A 13,677-nucleotide genomic window follows, 5' to 3' on the forward strand; every position below is an offset into this window, starting at 1 on the left:
CCTGCTCGCACTGTGCTGAAATCCCTCTCTGCTGGCCACAGGGCACAGAACAGCAGCTGGCATCATTGCTGGAAGCTTCCCTGCAGGTCTGTGACATCGCAAGCAAGCAGCAAGGGCAGATGTGGCACAAGTGTCACTTGAGGGCCTGTGCTGGCACAGCCAAGCTCCCCCATGAGTGTCCCTGGCCTGGCCTGACTGGAGGAGAGCTCTGCTCCCTGGCACTGTTGGGCACAGCTGGGAATATGGGGCTGGCTCAGGGCTGCCAAATGACATCAGGTTTGCAGCTGGAGGCAGAGGAAAGGTGACAGGACTGTGGGACCAGGCAGCTTCTGCAGAGGGAAATGCCACACAGCCATGAACATCCCAGCACTGCCTGCAGCAGGGGGTCACCCTCATCCACGGTAACTGCCTAAAAGTGACGGGGTTTGGAATTGCTGTTGTTGCTTTCTATTTCTCCATGGATTTTTCATGGTGCTGCAGGTAAATCTCATGCAAGATGTGATGGTTTTATTGCAGGACTGAAGGGTCCATCCAAAACACAGCAGATGCTTCAATTGTTTGTCCTCTTGGCTTTGAGCAGGACAGTAAATCCACAGGGATGCCTCATGCTCCAAGGAGACCGAGCTGGTGCTTCCCAGACCTGAGATTTGATGTCATCTTCCTGCAGGAGTTTGGGCTTAGGCAATTGATCTTTACTGCACAAAGCCCTTTCAGAGGTGGATTTATTGTTCATGTTGCTGGGGAAATACCAGGTTAGTTGTTGAAGAGTGCCAAAAAAAAGGGCTAGCGAGAAATCTATAATATAAAGACAATTTTATTGCCGATAAGCTCTTAAAACTCATTTTTTTCCTGTTTCAGTAGGACCTTATTCTTCCTGATGAAAATCCGGTCATAGCATCTCTCATTAAAAATAAAATTATTTTGAAATAAATAAATATATAAAATAAATATCATATACATTTTATAAATAGTTTTGTCCTTATGCACAGTATCCATGCTTACATCTGAATAATGTTCCTTGCCCCATTCCCACCCCAACAGCAGGAATAACCCCACAAATCAGGACCAGTCCATGGAGCATCATCCATGTAGCAAACTCCCAGGCTGCTTAAGCAGGGCACCACTCAAAGGCTTTTCCTTAGCAGGGAACTATCCCAGCTCAGCAGCAACATCTGCAGCAGTTCTGTGGTCTTTGTTTTCTTTCCTTCTCTTCATTTTTAGGTTGTTTTGGGGCTTTCTTTTCCCCAGTGATCATGTTTGCTCACCTGCTCGTTCCTTTAAGCAACCATAACATTGAATATTCAGCCTCTCTTGTAGCAACCGGGTAACGAAAGTGAACAAAAATGGAAGATTAAATGTAGGGTTCCCTCCCTTGCCCTACCCCCGCCCCATAAATAACCCAGGTTCGATATACACTGGAAACAAGGAGGAACAGCAGTGTCTGAATTCAATGTAAGTGCTTCCCTAGGTCATCTACTCTTACAGGAATGATGGAATGACTATTAATAGAGCGCTCTGGGAAAAAGCTCGGGAGCCCAAGTATGTACACTGCCACTGCAGGAGCCATCACCTGTAGTGGAAGAGGTCTCTGTACATGGCAGGGATTTTGGCAGGGTCCACAGGCCGGGGTAAGAAGTGGGTGAATTTCTGGTGTCTCTTAGTCCTGTACCCCTCGCGGGGGGAGCCGTCCTTGTTGAGGGCCACGTAGTACTGGCGCTCCGAGTCGGGGTGCTTGTACAGCGTGGACGCGTACGTGTTGTACCAGTTCTCCTCAAACTGCTCGCGGAAAACGCACTCCCGGCTCAGCTTCTTCTGCCGTGGGGAACAGAGACACTGGTGTCAAAGAGGCACAAGGGAAAACATTGCCACCGTTCCTTAATTTGTTTTTCTAGTGTTTTCCCCACTGCCTTATCCTGGCTACCCTGAGGATGAGGACTGTGCTGCTGGGGATGAGAGCTGGAAATGGGCACAAGTCAACACCCAAGGAGCTCTGGAGTTGGAGGAGGAAGGAGATAAAAGCAGAAGGTGGGCATGGATTTTGCAAAGGTGCTCTATGAGTAAATCAGACAGGCACACAACAAAGCCCCAAACCTGTCCAGGTGTGAGTTTGAGATTGCTGGGGTGGTTGTGCCACCAGGCAGGGACACATCCCCCTGTAGCAGCCCCCTCTAAGGTATCACACACCCCAAATCCCTCTTTTGGATGGGAGAAGCAGCAGGCAGCACGTCTGAAAGGTTCTAAACAGGAAAACAGGAGCAGGCACTGCTTTGGAAGTTCAGGGCACACAGGTGGATGAACTGAGATGGGAATGAAAGCATTGCTCAGGATTTCCCCTCCTGGAGTGGCAGTGAGCTGTGATGGGAGGCTGTAACAAGACCCAGAGGGATGTGGGATGTCAGACCCCAGGGATCTTTAGGGTGGTGACAGGTGATGTGATGAGGGTGTGTGGCTGGTGCATCCCACGCTGGCATGGGGGGACAGATGGCACTGGTGTCACCACAGCCACAGCCAGCCTTCCCATCCAGCCCTTACAGCTGGGGGCTCTTGGCTGTTTGATGATGGACCTTTCATTTATGTCCAGTGCTCCTTCCCTCTCCCTCCCATCTCCATGTGCCTGGCTGCAGTGGGGAGCAAGGCTGTCCCTCTGCCCCACAAGGACACAGGGGGCTTTGCCAGCCCTGCTGTGCTGTCACAGAGGGTCCAGCCATCCCATCCCATCCCACAGGGGTGCTGCCAGGGTGACTGGAGCCCTTTCAGCTGAAGGGCAGCCTGCAAATGTAGAGTGCTCTAGTATTACAGCCACTGTCCCTCCACTGTAAACTATCTGGGCAGGGAATGTGTCCCCTCTGAGGCACACTGAGTGCTCAGTAAATGTTACTGCTTGCAGTAGATGTGTTTTGTAACACAATCCAGGAGCTCACCTGTGCTCAGAACCTGCTTTCAATGTTTTGCTGCTAATTTAATAAAGCCTGAGGTGAGCTGTGAGCCCTCCAAAAGTCCTAGGCCACAGCCTTGGCCATCTGAGACCCAGGGAACTGCAGGCTTCTCTTCCCAGCTCTGTCAATAAATACAGGCTGGTTTTTTTTCCTCCTCTCAGATGCCATCTACTTGGAATATGTTGGAACCTGATGACTGCCTGAACTCTGGCTGCTGCTTTGCCCCCATTCCCCCGTGCTGCACTGGGCAGTTTGGAGTACAGTGCTTGTGGAAAATGTTTGGCGAGTCTGGGGTGATTCTGCAAGGTGTGATTTATTCCTTTCCAAGCCCTGGGATGTCCCCACTGAACCTGACACCACACAGGCAGCAGGCAAGGTGCTGCCTGGGACTTTTGCTGCCCTAAGTATTAGTGGCATTTCTGAAATCCTTGGGGAGCTTTACAGCAATGCTGTTACGAGGTCAACAGGGACAGGCAGAAAAGCTCAGTGTCCTGAGGGGACTCCACGTGTCGCTGTGGCGATGGCTGGCCCTGGCTGCATCAACACAGGCATCAGGCAAAATTGGCACAGAGGGAAATAATAAACTTGCTGAAAATTTAAAAATACTGCTGTACTGTGATCTCCCAAAATACCATTGTAATGCTAATGCTGTTGTCAGGCGCTGTTTTATGGACCTTTAATTAAGAATACTGCAGTGGCTTTTGAGTTCCAAAAGCCATCATTGTACAACCCACGTGTCCCAGATTTTAAAACTCCAGGGTTATTTGGGGACCTGGCTCGTGATGCCAGCAGTTTGGAGCAGCCTTTTGAGTGTGTCCCTGCAGTGTCCTGCCTGGTGCACAGGATCCCAGAATGGTTTGGGTTGGAAACAACCTTAAAGATCACCTCATTACAGACCCCTGCCATGGGCAGGGACAGCTCCCACGACTGTCTTCAGGTCAATTCTGTTTCCAGATTCAGTGCTGTAAAATGTTACCCCATTTTTGTTTCTGTGTTGTAACATGAACACGGGATCTAGAATTTAATTAACCCATCATGAAACTCGATTCACAATCAGAGCTGCAAGGTTTGAAGGCAAAGGGGGGGGGATGCATGGGCTCATGTTCTCCAGCAGGCACGAGTGAAAGCTGAAACTCCAGGAGCTGCTGAGCAGGAGAGGTGCTGCTCTAGCTCTGCTTTCTGAAGTGTGCTTCAGGAGATTTTGTGGTTTATGGAATCCTGGTGATTTTTCCTTTTTCTATTTTGCACATTTTTTATTTAACCACTCTCTCTGCATTTAACTTCTGTTCTGGGCAGAAGCTGTTACAGAAGTGAGGTGGGAAAAGGACAGTTATTGGTGCATGCAGTATTTGATGATCAGAGAATTACAGTGGTTTGGGTTGGAAGGGACCTTAAAGTTCATCCCTGCCCTGGGCAGAGACACCTTCCACTATCCCACACTGCTCCAAGCCCCATCCAGTCTGGCCTTGGACACTGCAAGGGATGGGGCAGCCACAGCTTCCCTGGACAACTATCTCATACAAACATCAGCAGCTGTGTCTTAAATGGTGGAAGGGTCTGTGGCAGTCTCAGGTGGAAATGGGACAAGGAAAAATGATCTAAACTTGTGGTTTGCCAATCAAAGGTTTTCTTACAGCTTCTGTGTATGCAGAGTACATGAGTTTTAACTTGTACACTGAAGCTTATCTGATGGTGAGAGGAAGTGCTGCCTTCTGCTTTGGTTTAAAACCGGTTTATTTGATTTCATTTTATTTTTACTGTGATCCACCCTTAATTGACCTAAATAATTAGGAACTGAGTTAAATTAACCTGTAGGAAGCACCTCTGCCCAGCTGTTAAAACCTGGCATTTTGACTGTAAGTCATAACACTTAACGAGTTTACACTTGGGGTTTTTAGTCAAAACATGGAAAATTTTAGCCTGAAAATGGCACTTCTAGGAAACCATGAACAGCAGCCCTAAACTCCTAAAAGGAGTTACAGAGAATTTTACAATAACACTCAGGCTACAATTTCAGCTTCTGTTGGTTAAAGAGCCATAATACAAAGACAAGACCTGCAGATAGATAGGTGCAGACCAGACCATGAGAGGTGAACACAACTGACGTGTAACTCAGGCTGGGAAAACACATTAACAAACATTGCTTTTTGCTAAATGTACCCCTGCCTTTACCTGGCCATTGCCACACCATTTCTGAAAGGCAAAACCTCAGTGTGATGTCTGGGGGCTGGGCACCACTGGGGGCTCCCACAGCAGGAGTGAATCCTCCCTCAGACAAAATTTCCTAAATATCATTTATGTTAAAACAGCAGTGGCATCGAAGGTAGGATGGAGATCACTGGCACCCCAAGAACGTGGAGGGCCTGTGCCAGAGCAGCTTGTGGCACAGCTGAGGCCACAGGCTGCAGTGGGACAGGGTGCAATCAGCCCAGCCTGAACTTACCGACCCATAGAGCTCGCCTCTCTCATTCATGCCGAGGTAGAGTCCGGAGTCCACCCCACGGATGCTCACCAGCCCCACTGCCAGGCTAATAAACTCCAAAATCCCTAAAAAAGAAAAAAAACTGCAAATCATACAGAGAAAAAAAACCAACACCAGGCTCCAGCAACAAAAACAAATCAGCCATTCCCAGTAACAATGCAGTTCTTAACTCTATAGTTCCATCTGTGTGCAATCTTCTGATTTCCAGCCTGGGCTTCTCCCCACCACTGTGAATTTGAGTTGCCTAAGAGGGATTGTCTTTGCTAATGAGAAAAGCTTTGCAAGGTTTTGCTAGTTTGGGTTTGGATTTTTTTCATAATTATCATCAAGAAGACAGATGTAGAAACTTGGGCCTGGCCACTAGCAATGTCAGAAGGCTGTTACCATGCCAGGTTTTATTCTTCACTAAAACTAGTGTTGTTTTGTCTTCTAGAATAAGATGATTGTCCTACAGGTTTTAAAGTCATGGGTTCAGTAAAAAGAAGTGAAAAGCACTAGAAGAGATGTCTGTGAAGACTGTCTTCATCCTGACACTCCAGTGGGATACTTGTAAAACCAAAATGTATATACAAGCCATAGGGATAAAATCCAGCTACAAAGCATACAGGTTAAAAATGCATCTTCCTCTGCAGCCTTTGGAGCCAGGGCAATGCCAGTCCATTCTCCATCACCCCCTGCCACTGTTACTGCCAGAATCTCCCCTCTGTGTCCTGCTGCCTGTCCCAGCCTCCTGCCTCTTCCCAGTCCAGCAGCATCTGTCCCAGCCATCCCTAGCCCTGCAACAGCAACTGTTTTACCCATGGGCTGCAGCCTGCCATGATGGTGGCAGGCTCATTTCCTCTGGAAAGGAACAGCAGGGTCTGGCTGCTGCACCCCCACAGCTGCAGCTGTTTCAATGGGGGGAAGACTTGTAACAGGAGAACCTTTGGTGAAGCACTTAAAAACAAGCAGCCCCTACCTAACACCACAAGTGGTGGGGACCTTCAATCTTCCCAGGAAGAATTTCTGAAAGGAGTGGTGGGACTGTGTTATTATGGATTTCACACACCACCTATGTAGAGGTCACGGGCAGTTTTGCCAGTGTCCAGTGCAGGATTAATTAGCTAGGAGGCAGAAGGAAGCGGCTTTTCCTCATCTCATCTGATGTCTCCATTGACTGGAAGGGAAAGTTGCTCTAACCTTTAGCATGGCTCCAGCTCTCCTAATTTAGCTCCCAAAACATCCAGCCCTGGGCAATTGATGCTCTGATCAAGTTACCTCCCAGAGCTCCTCTTAAAAGTATTGCCTTGGTTTTAAGGCACCGCGTGACAAGCGGCCACCTGAGCCAGCTGACTTCAGTGGCAGCCACAGCTCTGGGTCACCCTCCAGCCTGGGGCATGGATGTGACACTCTCAGATGACACTGCATCACTGCCTAAATACAGGACAGCACAGACAGCCATGGACACCCCTGACCCACTTAGTGCAGTGCAGACTCATGGCCAGGTGCTGGCAGCCAAGCTGGCTGCAGGAATTCCTCCCTACCCTCAGACCTGCCCTCCCTTTCCTCTGCCTGCTCTGGGGCTTGTGCATCTAACCCAGCCCTCCCTGGGTGCTAGGGGACACAAAACATGGACTTGGGAGTGGCAAGGCCTGGAAGCAAACAGGGAAACAAACACCACAAAACACACTTTATGGACCAGAGCAGATATTTTACAGGCTAAAATATACCCAGCTACACATCCTGGCCTGGGACACATCCTGCCTGGAGAAACATCAGGAATAGGCAGCACAGGCAAGGAAGGCAGCCTTTCCAAGCCAGACAGACACAGACCCTGGCTCTGCTCTTCTCAGTAGCTGTTGTGGTTTCTTAGCTGAAAAGAATCCCTAACAGGGAGGAGAGATGTGCAGATGAGGGGTGGTTTCCTCCCTTCACTACCCACCAGTTCTGACAGGAGGGAGTTACTGAACTGCTGAGTGCTTTTTCCCATCTGCAGACCAGAAATTAGCACAGCCACTATTTGAAAAAGAGGGAGTGAGGAAAGATGTACAACTACAAGGACTGTAAAAAGTAAAGCAGGAATACACAGATACACCCAGGAATGGGGGAGTGTTTCCCAGGCTGGAGACAAAAGAATAGTCAAGTGAAACATGTCAAGTAACTGGAGAATGGTAGATGGACCTTTCTGTAGGTATAGACACAGTCCTTAGCATCAGCACTTTTTTTGTCTCCTGTCACTTCTGAGAAGCAGGAAAATGTTGCTGGTTCCACTGAGAAACTGAGGGATGTCTACAGCAGGGGAACCAAGATCTTTTCTTGAGTATGCCCACACGCATGCTCTGTATGAAGCACATCAATGCAGGTCTCCAAAGACCTGGGAAGGACCAAGCCAGGAGCAGCATCAGCATCTTCCTTCTCTGAGCAGGAATAAGATATCCCTCACCTGGTGCAGGCTGGGTAGATACGGGTTTTTGCAAATGAAATTTCTTCCAAGATGTGCCCATGACAATCTCTTCTGACAACATCCCTTGTAGTGCTCCTCTTTTCTGATCTCTGAGTGGCACTTAGAGACATGCATGGAAGATGACTATGTTGAAAGAGCATTAAGAACGTAACTTGAACCCACAAAAGTCAGGAGACAGAGTGAAGGCTGAAAATATGTGGGCGGATATCCATCCTGTCCTTAACTCACTCCAATTCTAGACAAAATTGCAGCTTCGTACATCTGATCCCCAGCAGCACAGGGAGTGGCCACTGGGGCCAGCTCAAGAATTCTCTTTCCAATTGTAGCGGTGTGTTTTTGTGGTAGAACATGCCTTTGTTTTTTTCTTTTGCTTTCTTTTTTTCTTTCCCCCAGGACTTGCCTCTTTTTTTTCCTCACTTTGATTATTCATTCTCTTTGTTCCTTGAGTTTTTCCAGATAAGACTTGGAGAGATTTGATTAAGACTCTGACTGGATTCATTTACCACTAAAGCACTGAATAATCTCCTGAGCTTTGCCATGGCCAGACCCACACACTCTCGCCTTACTCTAAACCATCCCTCAAAGAACAATTCAGCTCCTTGCACCTGTCTCTTCTTACATGACTGTATTCAGGAGCTGGGGTACAGAAACATCAGATGTTGTATTAATGGCTACAAACCTAAAGCTTCGGCTAAAAACCTCAACAACTGTTCAGCAACAGGTGCACTATGGTCTGAATGTCAAAATTACAGCCAAACTTTCTCTGGAGGTCCCAGCAGCTTCTCTAGGAATCTGTGTAACATATCCATGAGCAGGTTTGTACCCCAGAAGAGCTTTGTTTTCTGCCTTTATTCATCTGCAGTGCAACCTCAAGGCCTCTTTCCCTCCTCCACTGCAGTGAGTAGCACCGTTGGGTTCACTTCTTTAATGCTGCTGTAAAAGAGATGTGAGGCAGAAAAGGAGCAATTCCTCCTGGCAGGGATTTTCCTGGCAAATTTCTCTCAGTTTCATTCTGAGCAGGATTGTCATAGGGGTGCTAATGTCAGTCCAGACCCCCTCCAGATTTTGATCGTTCTTTATTTCTTTGCAGACAAAGGTTCAGAGTAGATGCAGTGAGAGAGATACATTTTGGAAAACACTTTATCCTTTTGGGGGTGACCTTGCCAGAGCTGCCAGTTGAGAGAGTGAATTTGGGCACTTCTGTAGTGTAAGAATGAGCTTTCTTCCAAGAAACCTAGAGGGCTTTCCCACAGTTTGCATTAAAACTCCTCTAGGAAAAATAAGCTGCACTCCATTGTTCTTGCAAGAATCTGTGTTTTTAGAAGTATAAAATATCACATTTCAGAAGACAGGTGTGATTTAGGAAAGCTCCAGTCCTTGATAGATAAGAGGCAGTAATTCCAGTTATTGCTCAGGCAGTGGGGGTGGATGATGCCAGCACCTCCCCGTGTCCTACAGTCACACCCCCAAATGCTGTGGTACAATAGAATCTCTTCTTTTAACCCTCATTGTTGGGACCTTGGGACTGTTCTGCATCAGGGGGCTTTGGCTATTTCCCTCTCTGGAAGATGTGGATGTCTTGCACATCTGGTAGCTTTTGGGATGGCTGTGCATGGGAGGGTGCAGATACCGCCTGTCTATTCCTGAATCCCTTCCAAATTAAGAGACAGGGATGCCAAGTCTGCTTCTACCCAACATCCCACCTGCAGCTGGACACATGCCTGGGCTGGGCATCACAGCCATCCATGGGGCACCTTAATGATCTGCTCATGGTACCAGCAGGCACCTTCCAGCCACGTGGGCTTGATCCTGGATTTCTAAGTATTTCTCCAGGTGCTTCAAGATTTAAGGCAGCTTTAAAGTGCTTCCCTGAATCCCTCATCTACCTCTGCACCCCTCACCACAGCTTTGGAGTCCCCAGAATGGCTCATGCTGCCTATTCCTGTTAGAAGTTACTTCTTTCTGACTGTTGCATGCAAAATTTAGGAATGCATCGATACATGACATCCTAATATGAACCATACCAGTAACATTGGAATTTAAATATTCATGGCTACTGAACACAGATGGTGAACACTGTGTGCCAATACATTATTGCTTTGAGTCTCTGCTGAAGCAAGGCTTAGTCCAACTTGATGTGAACGCAAGGATTCCAGTCTAATCCTTTGGGGCTTTGTTTTGCAATTACAACAAATAACTATTTATTTTACACCGCCTCTGGGAAAAGCCTGAAGCAGAAAACTATAATATCTGAAGTCTGGTCTAGTTTACGGAGCTGGATGTGGACTGCTAAAACACTTAGGGAATGCCAATGTTTCGATTTATTGAAATCACTGTGTGACTTAAACTTCAGCATGCAAAATCCATGAAAAGTTTTAGCATGTCTAACATGTTTTTTCCAAGTTGGAAAATATACTTGCTTTACTCAATCTTTATAAAAAATGGATCTGAAACAAATGCTGCCATTAGAAACTGGCTGTTTAGTTCTACAAAGGTAAGGAAAAAGAACTGATAGACTAGAAACACTACGTGGCAGCTTGAACTACAACCAACCAGATGTAATGGGTTTGCTTTCAACTCTTTGAGCGTGGAAACCCATCGTGTGTTACAGCATGAAAGGTTAAAAGATGGGTGTTTTCAGAAGATAATTAAAGAACGCTCGCCCCACGAGCATATTAGTACCTGATTCTCACCCGCAGTTATGACTTTCTTGTTGATTTAGGCAGGGACATACCATGCACACACCTGGTGTTTATGGAAAGATAAGCTTCCCCAATTGTTCCAAAAACCTGCCTTACACCTCCAACAATAGCAGTGGCAGCACTTCCCGGAGTATCAGAACTGACTGCTTGCAAACAAGTAAAGGCAAAAAAAAGAATTCCTTTCACCGAGGAGTTAAATCACTTGAAAACTATAAAAAGTCTTGTGAGCACGACTTGCAACCTGTTGACAACATAGCTGAGATCACTGGCATGGAACTTGTTGATAGCTTATGCAGACACCTGCACTAGATGCTGGAGTAGCGGGAATTTCTCTGACTGTGCTCAAACTGACTGTACTCTTTCGCCTGTGGCTTGGGATGCATTTTTTGAAGATTACATATAGTCTCATTAGAGATCACCGCTCTTGTATGCCACTGATACAGGCACGGCATTCTTCCAGCTGCATCCCGGGCAGCAAGGTAAATCCACGGTGCTCTGCCTATTGTTCCATCTTCTTTCTTTCCGAGGTCCCTTAAGTGTTTTTCCCTCTTCAGCTTCCCCCTTTCCTTTCCTTTCCAACAACTCTCCCAAACCCAGCTCCCGACACCCCTCCAGCCAACAGATCCCTGCCCGCTTTGGGGAGACGCTCTTCTAATCAAAGTCATGCATGTAAAAGAAAGCAGCTCACAAATATCTGCAAATGCCAGAAAGAAGGAGGAGTTAAAAAAAAAAAAAAGAAAAAAAAAAAAAAAAACTAAAAAAAAGCAAGGAATTTCTTTTTCCAACCTAGGAATTTCCAAGAAATTCCTACGAGGAACGTCTCTGTTTTGCCTCCCTCACCACTAACTTCAGAGGCAGAGCCAAAGCTGGTCACCCTCCTCTTTTTTTTCTTTATTAATTTTTTTTTTATTTAGTTTTTCTTGCAAAGGCACGTTTTAGTGCACCTGCAGAAAGGCTGAGCGCCGGGAGAGTAGGAAATTGGAAATAAAAACTCCCGCATTGCTGGGGAGTGAGCGCATTTGTTTAGGAGGCCAATTATATCCGTCCCGGGATGATTTATATTAGCGGGGTAATTAGCTGTGCGCGCGGGGCACCTGCTCGGGCACCCCCCGGCCCTTACCGAAGCGGCTGTGGTCCTGCCGGGTGCCCTGCACCGTGCCGTTGGGGAAGATCTCCAGGTGGAAGCCGGTGCGGCAGTAGAGCTGCCGCCGCCGCAGGATGCCCTTGAGGTGAGCGAAGTCGGTGGGGGAGCCCCGCTGCAGCCGCCCCTCGATCTGCCCCAGGCGCTCGTTGAGGAAGCCGGGGGAGTCGGCGAGGGGCAGCCCGGCGCCCAGCGCGGGGGGAAAGCCGTGCAGGTCGGGGTCTAGCGCGCCCAGGAAGCCACCCACCTCGGCCATGGGCGCGGAGCGGAGCGGCCCCGGGGGCGCGGGCAGAGCGGCCGCTCAGAGCGCGGGCTGCGGCCGCCCGGCCCCGCGCTGCCGGCCCCGGCCCGGCCCCGCGCCGCCCGCGCCTCCCATCGCTGGATCCAGTGTCCCGCCGTCGGATGCGAACTGCACTTTATATACGTACACACTCCCCTTACATTGACATATTGGATATTTAAATGCAAGCCACACCTCACTGGCATCCCCTTTGGCTATTGCTTCCCTCCCCCCCTTCTCTGATGCATTTGGCTTTTTTTTTTCCTTTAAAAAAAAGGGGGAAAAAAGAGCCCGCTTCACTCCCTCTTTTATTATGAAAAAAATGGCAGGAAAAAGCTACACATCGCAGTGAGGCGTAACAGCTCTTGGCAGGTCCCCGCCAACCGACGATGAAATCATGGAGCCCCCGCACGCACCCGCTCCCGCACTGCCGGCAGCCCCGGCCCCGATCCCGGCCCTGCCCGGCCCCGCAGCCGCGACCCCAGACCCCGCACGCGCCGGGTCGGTCGGAGCCCCTGGGTCGGTCAGTGGCCCCGGGGCTGTCGGAAGCCCCAGGTCCGTCCGTGCCGCCACCGCCTCAGCCCCGAGCGTGCCCCCCACCCGCCACCCCCGGAACGGACACGGTGGAAAAAAACAACACATGAGGAGAGGGTCGAGACGCGTTTTTCAGCCGAACGTGTAAAAACGGAATACGATCTTTCTGAAAGCCGATCCCACGGGCTATACGGCCGGGTTACAGCCGCCGGGAGGGGAGGGAGCCCGCGGCGAGGCCGGGCAGTACCGCTCGCTCTCCCTCCCCACCTTCCCCATGTTGGAAACAGGTGTTTCCGCGCTCTCCCGGCCCGCCGACACCGTATCTGTGCCGGCAGCTGCGGCCGCGCTGCAGACAGACGGAGCCGGGCGGGGCGGAGCGGAGCGGAGCAGGGGAACCGGCGGGAAGCGGGCACAGACGGGCCGGGAGGGACCCGGGGCAGGGAGCGCCCCCGCCCTGCCCGGCAGGCGGCGCTGCTGCTCGCGCCGCGCCGCCCCGGGGCGCTGGGCCCAGCGCGGGTGCTGAGGGTGCCCAGGTGGGCCCGGGGCTGGGATTGTCGTGTCCATGGAGCGGGGTGTCGCCCGCGCCCTCTGCCGTGCCCCGCCAGGGAAAAGAGACCCCACAAACAAATAACTGCAAGCACCCAAAACTGCCCTCAAGCCACCAGCCCGTTCTGCTGCAGAGGCTCCCACGGGTGGCATCAGTGTGCAGAGCTGAGGCATCGGTGATGCCCACTTCAGCGGGTATCCCACACGGGTCTCCTCTCTCCTCTCAGCAGGTCCCCCTCATCTCAGCGGGTTTGTTCTCTTATCTGGTCTCTTGAGCAGCTCTCTCTGCAGTGTGTCTCTCCTTTTAGTGGATCTCTTCTCCATCAAATCTTCTCTCAGAAGTTCTCTTCTCTCAGTAGGTCACTTGTCAGCAAGTCTACCATGTGGTGGAAGAGAACTCAGCAGGTCTGTCACTTGAGAAAGTCTCTCCCTTCCGGTGGATTTTCCTTCAGGGGTTTCCCACCTCAGTGGGTCCATCCCCTCCTCAGGTCTCTTTCCTCAGAAAGTCCATCCCATGGCAGATCTAAGCCCTCAGCAGGTCTTTCCTCTCGGAGAGCGTCTGCCCTACTGTGGATATGCTCTCAGTGGGTTTCCGCCATAGTGGGCCTCTCCC

At 49.8% G+C, this 13,677-nt stretch overlaps 1 protein-coding gene across 1 annotated transcript; it reads right to left on the minus strand.

The window, feature by feature from the left end:
* Positions 1–796: 796 nt before the first annotated feature.
* Positions 797–11,960, minus strand: FGF16 (fibroblast growth factor 16). Its single transcript, XM_059483075.1, has 3 exons — positions 11,684–11,960; positions 5,380–5,483; positions 797–1,812 (listed from the first exon to the last, which is right to left on the minus strand). The coding sequence occupies exons 1-3, from the start codon at positions 11,958–11,960 to the stop codon at positions 1,567–1,569; spliced, it is 627 nt and encodes a 208-aa protein (XP_059339058.1). The 3' UTR covers positions 797–1,566.
* Positions 11,961–13,677: the final 1,717 nt, after the last annotated feature.

Source organism: Ammospiza nelsoni, chromosome 15 (assembly GCF_027579445.1).
Source record: "Ammospiza nelsoni isolate bAmmNel1 chromosome 15, bAmmNel1.pri, whole genome shotgun sequence".
NCBI lineage: Eukaryota > Metazoa > Chordata > Aves > Passeriformes > Passerellidae > Ammospiza > Ammospiza nelsoni.

Coding starts and splice junctions, on each gene's coding strand:
- FGF16 (XM_059483075.1), bottom strand. CDS start 11,960: ATGGCCGAGGTGGGTGGCTTCCTGGGCGCGCTAGACCCCGACCTGCAC. Junction 5,484..11,683: donor GCAGGACCACAGCCGCTTCG/GTAAGGGCCGGG, acceptor TTTCTTTTTTAG/GGATTTTGGAGTTTATTAGC. Junction 1,813..5,379: donor GAGGCGAGCTCTATGGGTCG/GTAAGTTCAGGC, acceptor TCCCCACGGCAG/AAGAAGCTGAGCCGGGAGTG.